The sequence below is a fragment of the Pavona decussata genome, unplaced genomic scaffold (assembly GCF_977016875.1).
Source record: "Pavona decussata unplaced genomic scaffold, jaPavDecu1.1 SCAFFOLD_285, whole genome shotgun sequence".
Taxonomy (NCBI): domain Eukaryota; kingdom Metazoa; phylum Cnidaria; class Anthozoa; order Scleractinia; family Agariciidae; genus Pavona; species Pavona decussata.
Window position 1 is genome coordinate 777,613 of NW_028145686.1, and position 13,905 is coordinate 791,517.

Below are 13,905 nucleotides of genomic sequence, written 5' to 3' on the forward strand. Positions count from 1 at the left end.
AAAAGATCTTTTCTGAAATGAGGAATAAAAGCTAAACTTGGAAACTGACAGCCCAGTCGTCTTTGTATTGGGGAATGTTGTCCACTCTTAACAAGGCCATACATCTTGACATAAATCCCATCAAAATATGATCCTTGCTAAAAGCATAAAATTAAGCTCTCCAAAAATAAGCTGCTCCACTTGGTAACAGACATTCACACATACACGCTCCCAAAATATCGATAAAATAGGAAGCTGTTCAGTGAAACAAAATATATGAAACATATTTATAGGTTACAGTTATAGTTTACAATTATAGTTCACGGTATATTTAAAAATTTACCGCTTTTGTGCTCAAAAAAACCTATCTTTTCCTTACGTGATTTACGAGCGATTTTTTTCTTTTTATGATCTAAGGCAGCAAGTATTTGAGTGATAACGTTATTTTGGGATTCCCATTTAAGTGTCAATTCATGTTTACGGAAACTGCCAAAAACTAAATCCTCTTTCGGAAAGAGGATTTAGTTACACCATTTCGTTGTCCGCTATTAAATATATAAATTGCTCCCTTTTACTGATTTATTGTGATTGACATCACAATAGTTGGTGACATTCCATGTCTTTGAAATAGTGACTCGATCTCAGTTTTGATATGCAGGAAACTTTCCGCATTGCTTGCAGTAAGAACCTTTCTTTATAATAGCCCATACTGGAGTGCTTAGGCTGCTAGAAGGAAATTGAAAGGTGGTGCGGGAAGGAAGGATAGAGTAAAAATAATATGAAGAATATTAATTTTTCGAATTTGATAAGATATCTAGAATTTTAAGGGAATTGTATAAGCGTCCAGTTGGTCGGTAGTAATTAGCTCTTATTGCAATTCGCGTCTGAGATATGAGAACTTTTATAGATAATTTTTCTATACGCCTGGCTCTCTAATTTGACGATTGTATCTTCAGTATTCCTTCGGATTTGTATGAAGAAAATAAGACTTGAAAATACCCTCATCGGTCAGCCGCGATTTAGAATAAGGAGCTAGGGTTTTGGCAAGTGGACTTTTGTTTTTTTAATGCTCTTTTAAAACACTTCACCAAATTCCATGATTTAGTTTTTTTGACGTCATCACTTTAGTACTCCCTATAATGTAAGCACTTCATAGAATAGGTAAATAGTCCCCACTCATGCAGGACCGTAGTCTGAAATGTGCAACGATCTTTTATCGCGCGCCATTTTTCTCTCCTCATAATCGAACAGCTGCAATCAGTCGATTCTTTTTGAATGATAGGAGATGTTCCAGCCAGTCGAATGTTATACATAGAAACATATGCATTTTTTTTCTCGAGTTATGAGCTTAACTTTTTTTTATTAAGAACGACAAAAATGGGTTCCTTGAAAAGATCCTTTCTGGAATGATAACTCATTGCCAAACCTGGAAAGTGACGCTTTAGTCCTTTTTATAATTATTGATTCCACTCTTGACCTAAAGCCATTTTGACGTAAACCCCTTTTGATGATCCTTACAAAAACGTAAAATAATCTTAGAATCTACCTAGTCTTCTACCTACTAGTGCACGCTCATGAAATATCGATAAAATCATGAACCGACAAGCAAATCGGAGCTGTTCAGCCGAACTAAACCTATGAGGAATAGTTATGGCTTTACTTCCCGCTACATCTAAAAATTCCCCGCCTTCGTAAAAGAACGTATTTTTTTCTTTGTCTTTTCTCGACGTGATTTATACACGATTTTTCTTTTCATGATCTTAGGTAGAATGATTTTTAGTCATAAAGTTATTTTTGGGCTACTTTTCAAGTGTTATATTCTTGTTTAAGCAAACTGAAAAAGGATTTGCGTCATTTAAGTTGTCTTTTTGATTGTTCGATGTTGTTGTCTCACAGTGGCGCACCGCAGTTAGTGACATACAGCTCGTCTTTGAAATACTGACGCAATTTTCCAATTTAAGATACTTCATTGTTTGTTGAAAATCTCCTTTTAGCTACATTGTAATTGTTTTCTAATCGGCATCTGTAACATTTTCAGATACATTAGACGAATTATTTACGCTGGATTTAGGAAAAAAAAGCCATTGTTTGCACTTATGAAAGTTGAAAACCACAAGCCTATTCTTTATCCATAAAAGGGAGGCATGTCCGTTCCCGATTCAGTAACAGAGCTTTTAAAAAGGCTTGAGTGAGTGAATTACATGAAGTACTTTAAGTAAGCCACACAAAAATAGTCCCGATTGAAGCTGTAGCAATGAATATCGGTGAAAAATATAAATCCATGGCTTTCAGTTTAAAGAAATATATGTAAGATTGTGTTAACTGCGTGGGCGCATTATTGTACTCAGTATACTGCTGGCGTTTGTAAAGCAAATGGCAGTCCTTCATGTAAAATACTGCGAAAAAGCACTGAGTTCTTGATATTGCGGTTTCGCGTTTAACAAATCGAGTTCTGTGATGCTTGAATATGTCGCGGATACTTGCAGCATATTCGAGGATTTAGCGGCTAATATATAACTTGAACAATAATGACATTATTTATAAATGCATTTTAACAATACTTAGGAATTTTCAAAACAAGTTTGATATTTAACGAATGCTTAAATTTAGCAATTTTAACTTGTAATTGCTAAATTTAGTTGTTCAAAAATAATAGCCACCACGTTTATTGTGCAGTAATGAACCTTATTTTAGCTAATTCAGTCCTAAATAAAATATTTCGGGTTTTCGATACAAAGTTACTAGTTACTTTGCTCAGTGAATTAGGCTCTGACTTATACATTTGTTAATTGAAATAACTCTTTTTGGTGTTGTCAATGTTTAACGTGATACCGTCAGTGGCAAGTAGCATTTTATAATAATAATAATAATAATAATAATAATAATAATAATAATAATAATAATAATAATAATAATAACAACTTTATTTAATGAGAATGATGATTATTCTAGAAAGTGACGCAGGCATACTCGGAAAAAAGAAATCCGAGTGCTCCTATCAGGAGTCGAACCTAAGACCTTCCGATTACTAGTTCGGATGTTCTACCACTGAGCTACAGGAGACTCGTGGGAGCTAAGGCCATTAAACTAGGTTCAAATCTCAAATCTGGATAGCCGAGCACAAGTGCCCTACGAATTTGGGAGACTAAAAAAACATAAAAATCTGTTCAACTAAGATTAAGTAAAGTTAAGAAAACCTAATAATTAATTATCATTGATTAACACCTAAAAAATTATTTATTTGACAATTAACTAGATAGATGAACAGCAAGAACAACACATACATCCGTCCTCCAACAGAGAGCTGACGACAAACTTTCTTATAGCGATTTGGTCTTTCAAAAAATAAACATTATACTACTAGCAAAGCGACCGGCATTCAGCATGATGAAAACTGTTGAGCGGTACAATGATTTCCTATGGTGCGGTTAATATGCTCTGTAAGGGGGATTTAACGTCGTCTGAGTCTGTAGATAAAATCCTCACAAGAAAGTGACCGTTCATAAATGAGACCTATGTTATTGAGCCTTTCTTCTCGTAATAGCAGTTGAAGCATGAAACTTTTTTATTATTCCTTTTTGTCCTCGCAATTTAATTGGAACAGCAAGATACGGAACTGAGGTAAATGAGTCTCGAGAAAAAAACCTCTGTTTTTTAATGTCAGTTAGTAAAGCTTGCTAAATATTGATAAGTTTTTATCATTTGTTTCGGAAAACACACTGTGCTATTTTTGATGGATGATCCAATCAAGCACATGCAATCGGTTGAAGTCAAGATAAAATAATTACTCAGTTTTGTTACTTTACCGTATAAATCTTTTCAATAATTAACATCGACATGGTTTGATTTGAAGAACAAAAACTCATTTCAAGCTACATTTTGGCAAAATGACAAAAGGGCGCGAGAAATTTCGCAACACTGACATTTACCAATTTTGAAGCATTTGTTGATTCTTGTTATCAATAAGCAGCTTCCTTCTCAGGAAATTAAAATTTACTTGAACCATTTTGAAAGGAAATCCGAAAAACGGTCAATTTTGTTTCTGAAATTTTCAGGGTCTTCAGATCTATACGGTTAGCAAAAGACTTTACTGATCTAGCTTAAAAGCTTAATTAGATAGACGAATGTCGCTGATCTGGGAAGTCTCGTCCCGTCTTTGAATATATATCTTTATATTTATTTTTTTTCAATAGGTTTTACAATTGGATTAAACTTTGCCTTGGTTCGTCATACATATCTACTTTATAATGAACTTTATCGATTACTGAAGTAAAATGTCATTCAGGTATAGTGATATCACAATCCTTTCCACATGATTTGCTGTGCCGTTTCATACAAATGAAACTGATTTAAAATCACTTGCTTCAGAGGTGCACCATTGGGAAACATAAAGGGCAGGTGCAAAACATTTTGAAGTCCTAACATTTTTTATACAAAACTCTCTACACCCCTTCTCTTCTCTAAATTTTCTAATGCTTTGCCGCTTATCATCTAACCATTATTGTATTCTCAAAGATCTATGAGATAAATATTACATTTCGGATAGACTAAAACGAAGTTATGTTGATATGAGATCAGTTTTATTGTTTCCGATTAATATTTTACTTATACATACACCCACCACATCGTTTCCTCACGCACGCCGACTCTGGTCAGTTTAGGTTCTTGTGAGCAGAAAAATGTTGCAAATTCAGTTTTGAAATCTCCTTTTGTTTAACAGTTGCGGCATTTTGAATAACACAGGGGGAAACTGGGGGTGCGTTTTTTTAGGAGAATCCAAAAACGGATTTGTGATTTCAGATCATTCGGATCATGTTACATCAAAGGAACCGACGAATCCACTCTGTACTTGTCATCACGTGATCTCGGTACTGTTTTTCAAAGCTTGCCGAAACCCTGAATTCTGGAAGTTTGTACTATTTTTGGCAGGATAGGAAGAGGTTGTCCAAACTTCAAACTAGAAACAGGAGACCCCCACTAAGCCTAACCAGAAAACTGTTCGAGATAATGGTGGGGTTCAAGATATTTAGTGAAACTGATTATTGTTTTGGTTCTTTCAACAAACATGTAGGGTGTACTGTTGGCTGACAATTAAGGGTATCAGTATGCGTCTTCAACTTAAGGACAAATTTTTTTCTTAACTGTGTAACGTTCCTAATATCAGTTTGAAACAAACGGAACCACTCTACTTTGTTGATAAATCATTGAGAAATATTTGTGCCACACAAGCATTAAGCTTGGTACGTTGTAGTACAGTGCGGTAGGCTCGGCCAGTGACAAAGAAAACCTGTACGGTTTGTATCCGTAGTTAAAATAATACGTGTCAGAATTTGTTGGTTACATCCGAGTACCTTGCACACATTTCGTGCCAGTTGATGGCTCAGTATTTGAGTGGCTTCCTGTGTTATCGCTGAGTTTGTTCAGTTCAGGAAGGCTTAAAGTCCACCTTGACCCCTCGATCTGAAAGATAATTTGGCTATTTCCCACCCCGCCATTGATGTTGCAGTGATTTCACATGGAAAACTAATCTCACCTCAATATTGAATACTAAATATAGTTTCCACATTTTAAGGCCAATACAACTCAGTTACCTTTACATCGCTGAGCAATCACGTGTTCTGCCGTTCAAGTATTTCACTGGTTCTTCTCGTTTTAAATATGGATGCCGGCAAGTAAAGTTGGAAACTTAAGATTTATTTTAAATTATTACTGTTGTATTTGTTGCCTCTGCACCGAGAAAAACATAAGATTTCGAGAGGCTGTCGCAAGAACTTCGTTTTTCTTAGTGGCAAGGCGACCATATTATCGTTGTAACTTACATTTTTTTTCAGTGTTAAACGTCCTTCAACTCTAAACCTCTTTGCTTTTTAAGAGAATTTCTAAGCACATCACTAATACGGTACAGGAGACTATCGCTTTCGATAACATGCTGCTTTTATGATGACAATTAGTTGCTCGGTTTAATTCGTTTTTAATCTTTATCTGAGCATGGCGCGGTGGTTTCTTTGTTAATCTCGTCTGCGCTGCCATTTCGTAAAGCAAAGAATACCATGTGGATGAGATTATTATTATTATTATGAGATGTTATGAAATTCATGCCACAGCGCTGGAAAATCAGAGACAAAGAATTACGATAAAGTGACTAAACTCTCTCCAACGTTTCCAGGAGAATGTTTATTTTACTTCCGTGTGAGCACAGTTTAAATGCCACGAAAAATACATACACATACGTTTATTCAAAGCCCCCAAAGAAATTACAATAAAAAGCTATGAAAACGCACGTGTTCAGCATATATACCTTTTCTTATTTACTAACTTACTTACATACTTAATCCTCTTCGTTCCTAGGTGGAACATAGGTCCTAAACTAGCGCGCACCACCTAACCCTATTATATGCAGTGCCTCGTTCCACGTAAGATGTTTCGCCGCCAACTATGCCATTCTCGTGCGTCTCCAGGTATGCTGGGGTCTCCCACTCCAGTGGTCTCCTCAGCGTGTGGCCGATCCAACCCCTAGCTCGTTGTCTTATCTCTTCCTCTATCGGTCTTTGCCCTGTTTGTCTCCAAAGCTCCTTGTTTCTGATTTTTCTAGGCCACCAAATCCGCAAAACGTCGTCAGGTTCTTATTGATGAACACTTCCAGCTTCTGCTCCAGTCCCTTGGTCAGCCTCCAAGTTTCAGAACCACACAAGAGCACTGCCTTCACATTTGACCCAAAGACTCTCAGCTCGGTCTTGATTGTTAGTGCCGTGGATCGCCATATTGGTCTCGGCATCACAAATGCCTTTCTGGCCTTTCCAATTGGTGCCTGAATGTCCTCATCAGTGCCTCCCTTGTTCCCAAGGTATGTGAACTCGTCCACTTCTTCAACCTGCACCCCAGCGACCGACACACCATCGCCACGTTTGGTACCAATACGCATCAGCTTTGTCTTGGTGGCATTGATCTTCAGGCCTACCTTCGCACTTTGTACCCCCAAGGCCTGTGTCTAATCCCTCATATCCTGTATTCTGTTTGACAGTAGGGCCAGATCTTCGACAAAGTCAAGGTTTCTAACGATGTCGCAAAGGTCCACTGAATACCTCTCTTCCTGTCAAAGGCTGTCCTCGTCACCCAATTCAGGGCAACCAGAAACAGCAAGGGACATAGCAGGCAACCTTGTCTTACCCTAGTCCTCATATTCAATGGTTGAGTCTTCTGCCCATTGTGTATCACTTGTGCGGAGAAACCCTCATAGAGAACTCTGATGATATTGACTATCTTGTCAGGCATCCCGTAATGCCGCAACAACCTCCACAAAACATCACTGCTGATAATATGGAAGGCCTTTTCGAAATCTATAAATTTGATGTACAAGGAGGACTGGCACTCGATACTCTGCTCTACAATAATCCGCAGTGTTGCTATTTGATCCGTACAGCTTCGGCCCGCTCGGAAGCCCGCCTGTTCCTCTCTCAGCTTTTCATCCAGCGCAGTCTTGATGCGCTCTAGGATCATCTGCAAAACACATTACTTGCAATGTTCAGCAACATGATACCACGCCAGTGTTGAGCAGCTCAGATCACCTTTCTTTTGCAGCTTGATTAGCAGACCTTTCCTCCACTCCTCTGGTATCTTCTCCTCACTCCATATCTTGTTGCAGAGGTTCAGAAGAACCTCCTCTGGTGCATCCCCTCCCGCCTTCCGCCTCTGGTGCAATATCGTCACCTCCTGCAGCCTTCCCTTTTTTTGAACTTCTTTATAGCATTCTTGATTTCAAAACGTGTGATGCAACCTGTCCTGATGTTAAGTTCGTCACTTGGCTTCACCTTTGCTGGGTTGAGCGGCTCTTCATAGTTAAGCACTGTTTGTAAGTGCTCCCTCCACCGGTGCATCTCCTCCTTTACCGTCCTGAGCAACACGCCGGCCTCGTTTCTCTCTGGCTAACACGTATTCTGGAATCTCCCACTTAGCTTTCTGGTGATCTCGTACAAAGTCCTTACGTCACCTCTCTTTCCAGCCACCTCAGTTCTCTCAGCTTCTGATTCCACATACACCCTCTTTTCTCTCCTTCACATCCCTATTCAACTCTTGGTATCTTGTACTTGCCTCTCTCTTCTGGTTTCTCGTTCTGGACATGTTTGCGGTACTTTTTGCCACCTTTTGCTGCAGACCCTCAAATCTATTGTACAGCGCTAGCTTGAATGCGTTCCTAACCTCCGGATCTTTCAGCTTACTGACCTCAAAACGCACTCGGCCACTTTCTCCCTTTCTCACTTTCCCAATCCTTAGCCTAACTGTTGCCATCAACAGGTGGTGGTCCGACCCAGCGTCTGCCTCGCGCATCGCGCGAACGTCCTGCAGGGAGCTCCTCCATATTTTGCTAAATGCCAGGTGGTCGATCTGATTCACAATACCACCGTCAGAAGACCTCCAAATCCGCTTGTGACACTCCTTATGGGGGAACAACGTTCCACCGATTACCAGTTCATTTGCCTGACAGAAGTCCTCAAATCTCTCACCATTTTCATTCATCTCAGCTCTTACTCCATTCTTACCCATCACCTCCTCCCTGCCTGTATTGTCTATCCCCACCTTAGCATTCATATTTCCCATGACGATCTTCACATCTCTGCATGGTACCTGCTCCAAAACCATCGGTAGCTGGTCGTAGAAATCATCCTTCGCCTCCTCCGTTGCCTCATTTTTGGGGGCATAGCATTGCAAGATGGTAACCTGTTGCCACCTCGAGTTGAACCTGGCTCTGATTATCCTATCAGACACTGATTCCCATTCCAGCAGACATTGTGCAGCTTCTTTGGACAAAATGAAGCCAACTCCTTTCACATGAACTCCACCTTCATCCATCCCTGAGTATAGTACAGTTTTGCGTGTAGCTACCCTCATTTTCCCACAAGAGTTCCATCTCATTTCACTTACTCCCAGAATATTAATACCATACCTCTGCATCTCCTTGATCACCTGGGAACATTTACCAGTCTTAAACATTTTCCTCACATTCGATTGCCCGATCTTCACGCACGCTTTTGGCGACAGCAATTTCGTCGGCGGTTTATATGCGTCATTCGCTGCTTCACACATTGTTCCAACCGGGTGTTTAACATCTTTTACCCCTGCTTTCCGATAGGGTGCAGTGGTAGTTCTAGTTTCGGTTTCTGCAACAAATAACATTTTCTGGAAGCGGGTTATCAGATCGCCGCCCAACCACCAACCTGGAGGACCAGGTTTCTTATTTACACCTCCAGTTTATAGTTACCCGTTTCGTTGCTCGTATTTTCTCGGAAAGAAAAATGTGGGAAAAAGCAACGAGTTAATATTTTGGTATGTTAAACGATGGCTCGCAGGACAGGAGATTGCCTCTGAAATTCCCGTTTTAATTTCTTCCAAGAGGCGGCGTAATACGGGTCAGACCGAAATCCTGAGGCACGTACGGACATAAACACTTAAGCTTGCTCTCTTTCTTTAAACTAGCCGATGACATAAATCCCATCAAAATACAATCCTTGCTAAAACGTAAATCCTGCGTGTTCAGGATCCAATTTACTCCAAGCTTGCTCTCTTTCTTCGATACCAGCCTTGTTCCACTGAACACGGCCACGGAGTGTCAGCCAGCGCAGGAAATTGAAATGCAGTGTGCGACGAAAGACTGAAAAGTAATAACAATGTATGCGATGACTCGTTCAGTTCAGAACTGGTACAAGATTTGAGATATTTGAAAATGCTTATATCAGTTAGCGGGTAATTGCAACAAGGAGCTGATTTTTGGCGAGTGGACTTCTTTTCTTTTTCATTTGTAATTCTCTTGACCTATTTAAGCGGTTCAGGAAGTAAGCAAATAATCCCGACGCAGCTCCGGTATTCTCTCGTTCAGTTCTCGAGTGCTATTTTTCTCTCCCCTGTCGATTCATTTATAGCAAAAGCACAAGGAAGTATTTCCTGGATTATGAGCCTAACTTTTTTTTATGAAGAACGACAAAAATGAGTTCTTTAAAAAGATCCTTTCTGGAATGAGGAATAATAGCTAGCTTAACTTGGAAACTGACAGTCTTGTTGTGTTTATAATCAGTAGTGAATGTTATCCATGCACTCTTAAAAAGACCATCTTGACATAAATCCCATCTAAATACAATCCTTGCTAAAACGTCAAATTAAGCTCTCTAAAAATAAGCTACTCCACTTGCTAACAAACATTCACACATACACGCTCCCAAAATACCGATAAGATAGGAAGCTGTTCAGTGAAACAAAATATATGGAACATATTTATAGGTTACAGTTATAGTTTTCAATTATAGTTCACGGTGTACTTAAAAATTTACCGCCTTTGCCGTGCAAAAGAACCTATTTTTTCTTACGTGATTTACGAGCGATTTATTTTCTTTTCATGATCTAAGGAAGCAAGTATTTGTGTGCTAACGTTATTTTGGGATTCAATTCATGTTAACGGAAACTGCCAGCAACTAAATCCTCTTTCGGAAAGAGGATTTAGTTACGTCATTTCGTTGTCCCCTATTAAATATATAAATTGCTCCATTTTACTGATTTATGATTGACATCACAATAGTTAATTGGTGACATTCCATGTCTTTGAAATACTGACTCGATCTCAGTTTTGGTATGCAGGAAACTTTCCGCATTGTTTGTAGTAAGAACCTTTCTTTATAATAGTTGATACTAGAGTACTTAGGCTGTAAGAAGCATAGGAAATTTGAAAGGCGGTGCGGGAAGGAAGGATAGAGTAATAATAATATGAAGAATTTTTCGAATTAGATTGTATATCTGGAATTTAAAGGGAATTGTATAAGCGTCCACTTGATCGCCAGTAATTAGCTCTGATTGTAATTCGCGTCTAAGATCTGAGGACTCTCATAGATCATTTTTCTACACGACTGGCTCTCTAATTTGGCGCCGATTGTTCCTTCAGTATAGAAATGGCACAAAATTGGAGAGATTTGTATGACGAAAATAAGACTTAAAGATACCCTCATCAGTCAGCCGCGATTGAGAATAAAGAGCTAGGGTTTTGACAAGTGGAACGCTCTTTAAACAACTTGTTAAAAACACTTCACCAAATCCCATGATTTAGTTTTTTTGACGTCCTCACTTTAGTACTCCGTATGATGTAAACACTTCACAGAATAGGCAAATAGTCCCTACTCCTCCCAGGTCCGTCGTCGCGTCTGACGTGTACAACGAGTTTTAGATCGCGCGCTGTATTTCTCTCCACACAATCTGAACGATTCTTTCTGAGTGGTAAGAGATATTACGGTCAGTTGAATACCACACGGTAACATTTTGTCTCGAGTTATGAGTTTAACGTTTTTTATTAAGAACGACAAAAATGGGTTCGTTGAAAAGATCCTTTCTGGAATGATGACTCATTGACAAACTTGGAAACTGACGCTTTAGTCGTCTTTATATTTAGTGATTATTACCACTCTCAATCTGACGCCATTTGACGTAAATCCGGCCATTTTGATGATCCTTACAAAAACGTAAATAAAACAATCTACCTTCAAGCTCAGTTCCACACACTCGCACGCTCATGAAATATCAGTAAAATCCTGAATTGACAAGCAGATGAACTGTTCAACCGAAACAAACCTTTGAGGTATATTTACGACTTTTGTTCACGGTAGATCTAAAAATTTCCCGCCGTTCACAAAAGAACGTATTTTTCCTGAGTCTTTCTCGCCGTGATTTATGCACGATTTTTCTTTCATGATCTTAGGCAGCATGCTTTTGAGTGATAACGTTATTTTTGGGTTACCACTGAAGTATTAATTCTTGTTTACAGAAACTGAAAGAGGATTTGCGTCATTTAAGTTGTCCGCTTATTGTCATAGTGGCGCACTGCAGTTAGCGACGTGCAGTTTGAAATACTGACGCAATTTTCGTATTCAAGATACTTCATTGTTTGTTGAAAATCTCCTTTTATCTGTAGCATTTTTAGATACATTAGACGAATTAATTACGTTGGACTTAGGAAAACACTATTGTCTGTTGTTTTCACTCACGGAAATTGAAAACCACAAGCCTATTCTCTATCTGTATAAGCGAGGTGCGTCCGTTCCCGGTTAAATGCTTGAGCGAGTGAAGTACATGAAGTACTTTAAGTAAGCCACACATGCAAAAATAGACACTTTGGAAGCTAACCTAAGCCACACAAACTGAATAGACACTTTGGAAGCTAGCAATAAACATCAGTGAAAAGTATGAATCGATGGCTTTCCGTTTGAAGAGTATAAGATGGTTCTAACCGCGTGAGCGCATTATTGTACTCACAATAATGTTTGGAATGCAAATAGCAGTTCTTCATGTAAAAGGATGCGAAAAGGCTCTGAATACTGACTGCGGTTTTGCGTTTAGCGAATGACCACAAATTATGTTCTGTAATGCTTGAGTATATACTTGCAGCATATTCGAGGAATTAGCGACTTCTAACTTGACCGATTATGACGTTATTTATAAATGCATTTTAACAATATTTAGGAATTTTTTAAAACAAATTTGATATTTAACGAATGCTTAAATTAAGCAATTTTAACTTGTAATTGCTAAATTCATTGTTACCAAAAATACCCCACGTACATTATATATAAATGAACCTTATTATAGCTAATTTCGTATAAAATATTTCGAGTTTTCGGTACAAAAGTTACTAGTGACTTTGCTCAGTGTAATAGGCTCTGACTATATAAATTTCTTGATTAAAATAACTCTTTTTGTTATTGTCAATGTTGAACTTGATGCGATTGGCAAGTTGCATTTGGTCTTGCAATGGAAATAAACAATATACCATCAGAAAACTGGTCGAAAACTTTTTCTCTTTTTTTTCAAATAATTTATAGTTTATTTAAATGAACAAACATATAAACATCACGTTAGGGCAACTTCATAACTATTAGGAGCGTTTATTATGTAAAGTAACTAGAAGCTTCTCCCTGTTTAAGTTAAAGTACACTCTTTTTTATACTCCGTCTAATTTGGGGGTTGAGCCGCGGCTGATCGTTCTTATTGTTTTTGGCAATTTAAGCCTGAAAAAGTTCTTAAGTTACCTGTTATAGTATTTCAATAAATCTATGCGGACGTAACCAGGACTCCTGTCATTTGGGTTAATTGGACTGTACAGACTTAAGTTTTACATGTATTATTTTTTAAATCCGTTTTTATACTGTTCATTTTAAAAACATTTGGTTAAATTAAAACCGTTTTAACTGGCTCTCAGCCTGGGTAATGTTCTTAGTATGTTCTTAGATTTTATTTAATCTCAGCCTCAACGTTCTTATGAAAAAAGGAGTGTAACCCGAATAGTGGAGAACTCGAAGAAACAGCTTTGTAAACTGATCGCTTGCCTGAGGTTCGTTGTAACCACGACTTAGTTTTCTCGTTTTCTTAATCTTAACTGCATTCTATTTACAACAACTTAGTGATAATTTACTATATTCTCATAACCAATATATCTTTGATCGAACATTAGTAACGTAAAGAGAAATTGAATGTTGATCATTATTCATGCGTAACAGCGAAAACAATTTGTTTAGTATTGCAGTCGAGAGCTTCATTCATTTATCTTCAAGAAAATGAAATCCTTAAAATTTGCAAGCGTCTGACCATTCTGAGCGAATTTGTACTAATCACACTAACTTCAGTTCCTGGATCAAAATGGAGCTCTTGCTTTCAAAGTTGATTATCCGACTGTAGATGTGATTGATTACTCTGACGCAAATGTGCTAGCCTGTATCAAAAGCCTGACCAGCTTCCCGGCCGATACAATTAATCACGTTCTGTATCACAGGGAAGTGCGAACAGCTTGTTACATAACCCGGAAGCAAACCCATTAATGGTTATATGGCGATACTAACAGACATTAGAGAGCTTAAGCAACGACGACGGCAACGCCACAAAACAATAGGTTTAACTGAT

The 13,905-nt window shown here is 38.3% G+C and overlaps 1 protein-coding gene across 1 annotated transcript; it reads right to left on the bottom strand.

The window, feature by feature from the left end:
* Nucleotides 1-6,975: 6,975 nt before the first annotated feature.
* On the bottom strand, nucleotides 6,976-9,150 carry LOC146455171 (uncharacterized). The gene is made up of 2 exons (XM_085094641.1): nucleotides 8,014-9,150; nucleotides 6,976-7,476 (listed from the first exon to the last, which is right to left on the bottom strand). The coding sequence occupies exons 1-2, from the start codon at nucleotides 9,148-9,150 to the stop codon at nucleotides 6,976-6,978; spliced, it is 1,638 nt and encodes a 545-aa protein (XP_084950767.1).
* Between the last annotated feature and the right edge of the window lie 4,755 nt (nucleotides 9,151-13,905).

Coding starts and splice junctions, on each gene's coding strand:
- LOC146455171 (XM_085094641.1), bottom strand. CDS start 9,150: ATGTTATTTGTTGCAGAAACCGAAACTAGAACTACCACTGCACCCTAT. Junction 7,477..8,013: donor TGAAGGAGAGAAAAGAGGGT/GTATGTGGAATC, acceptor TGTGTTTTGCAG/ATGATCCTAGAGCGCATCAA.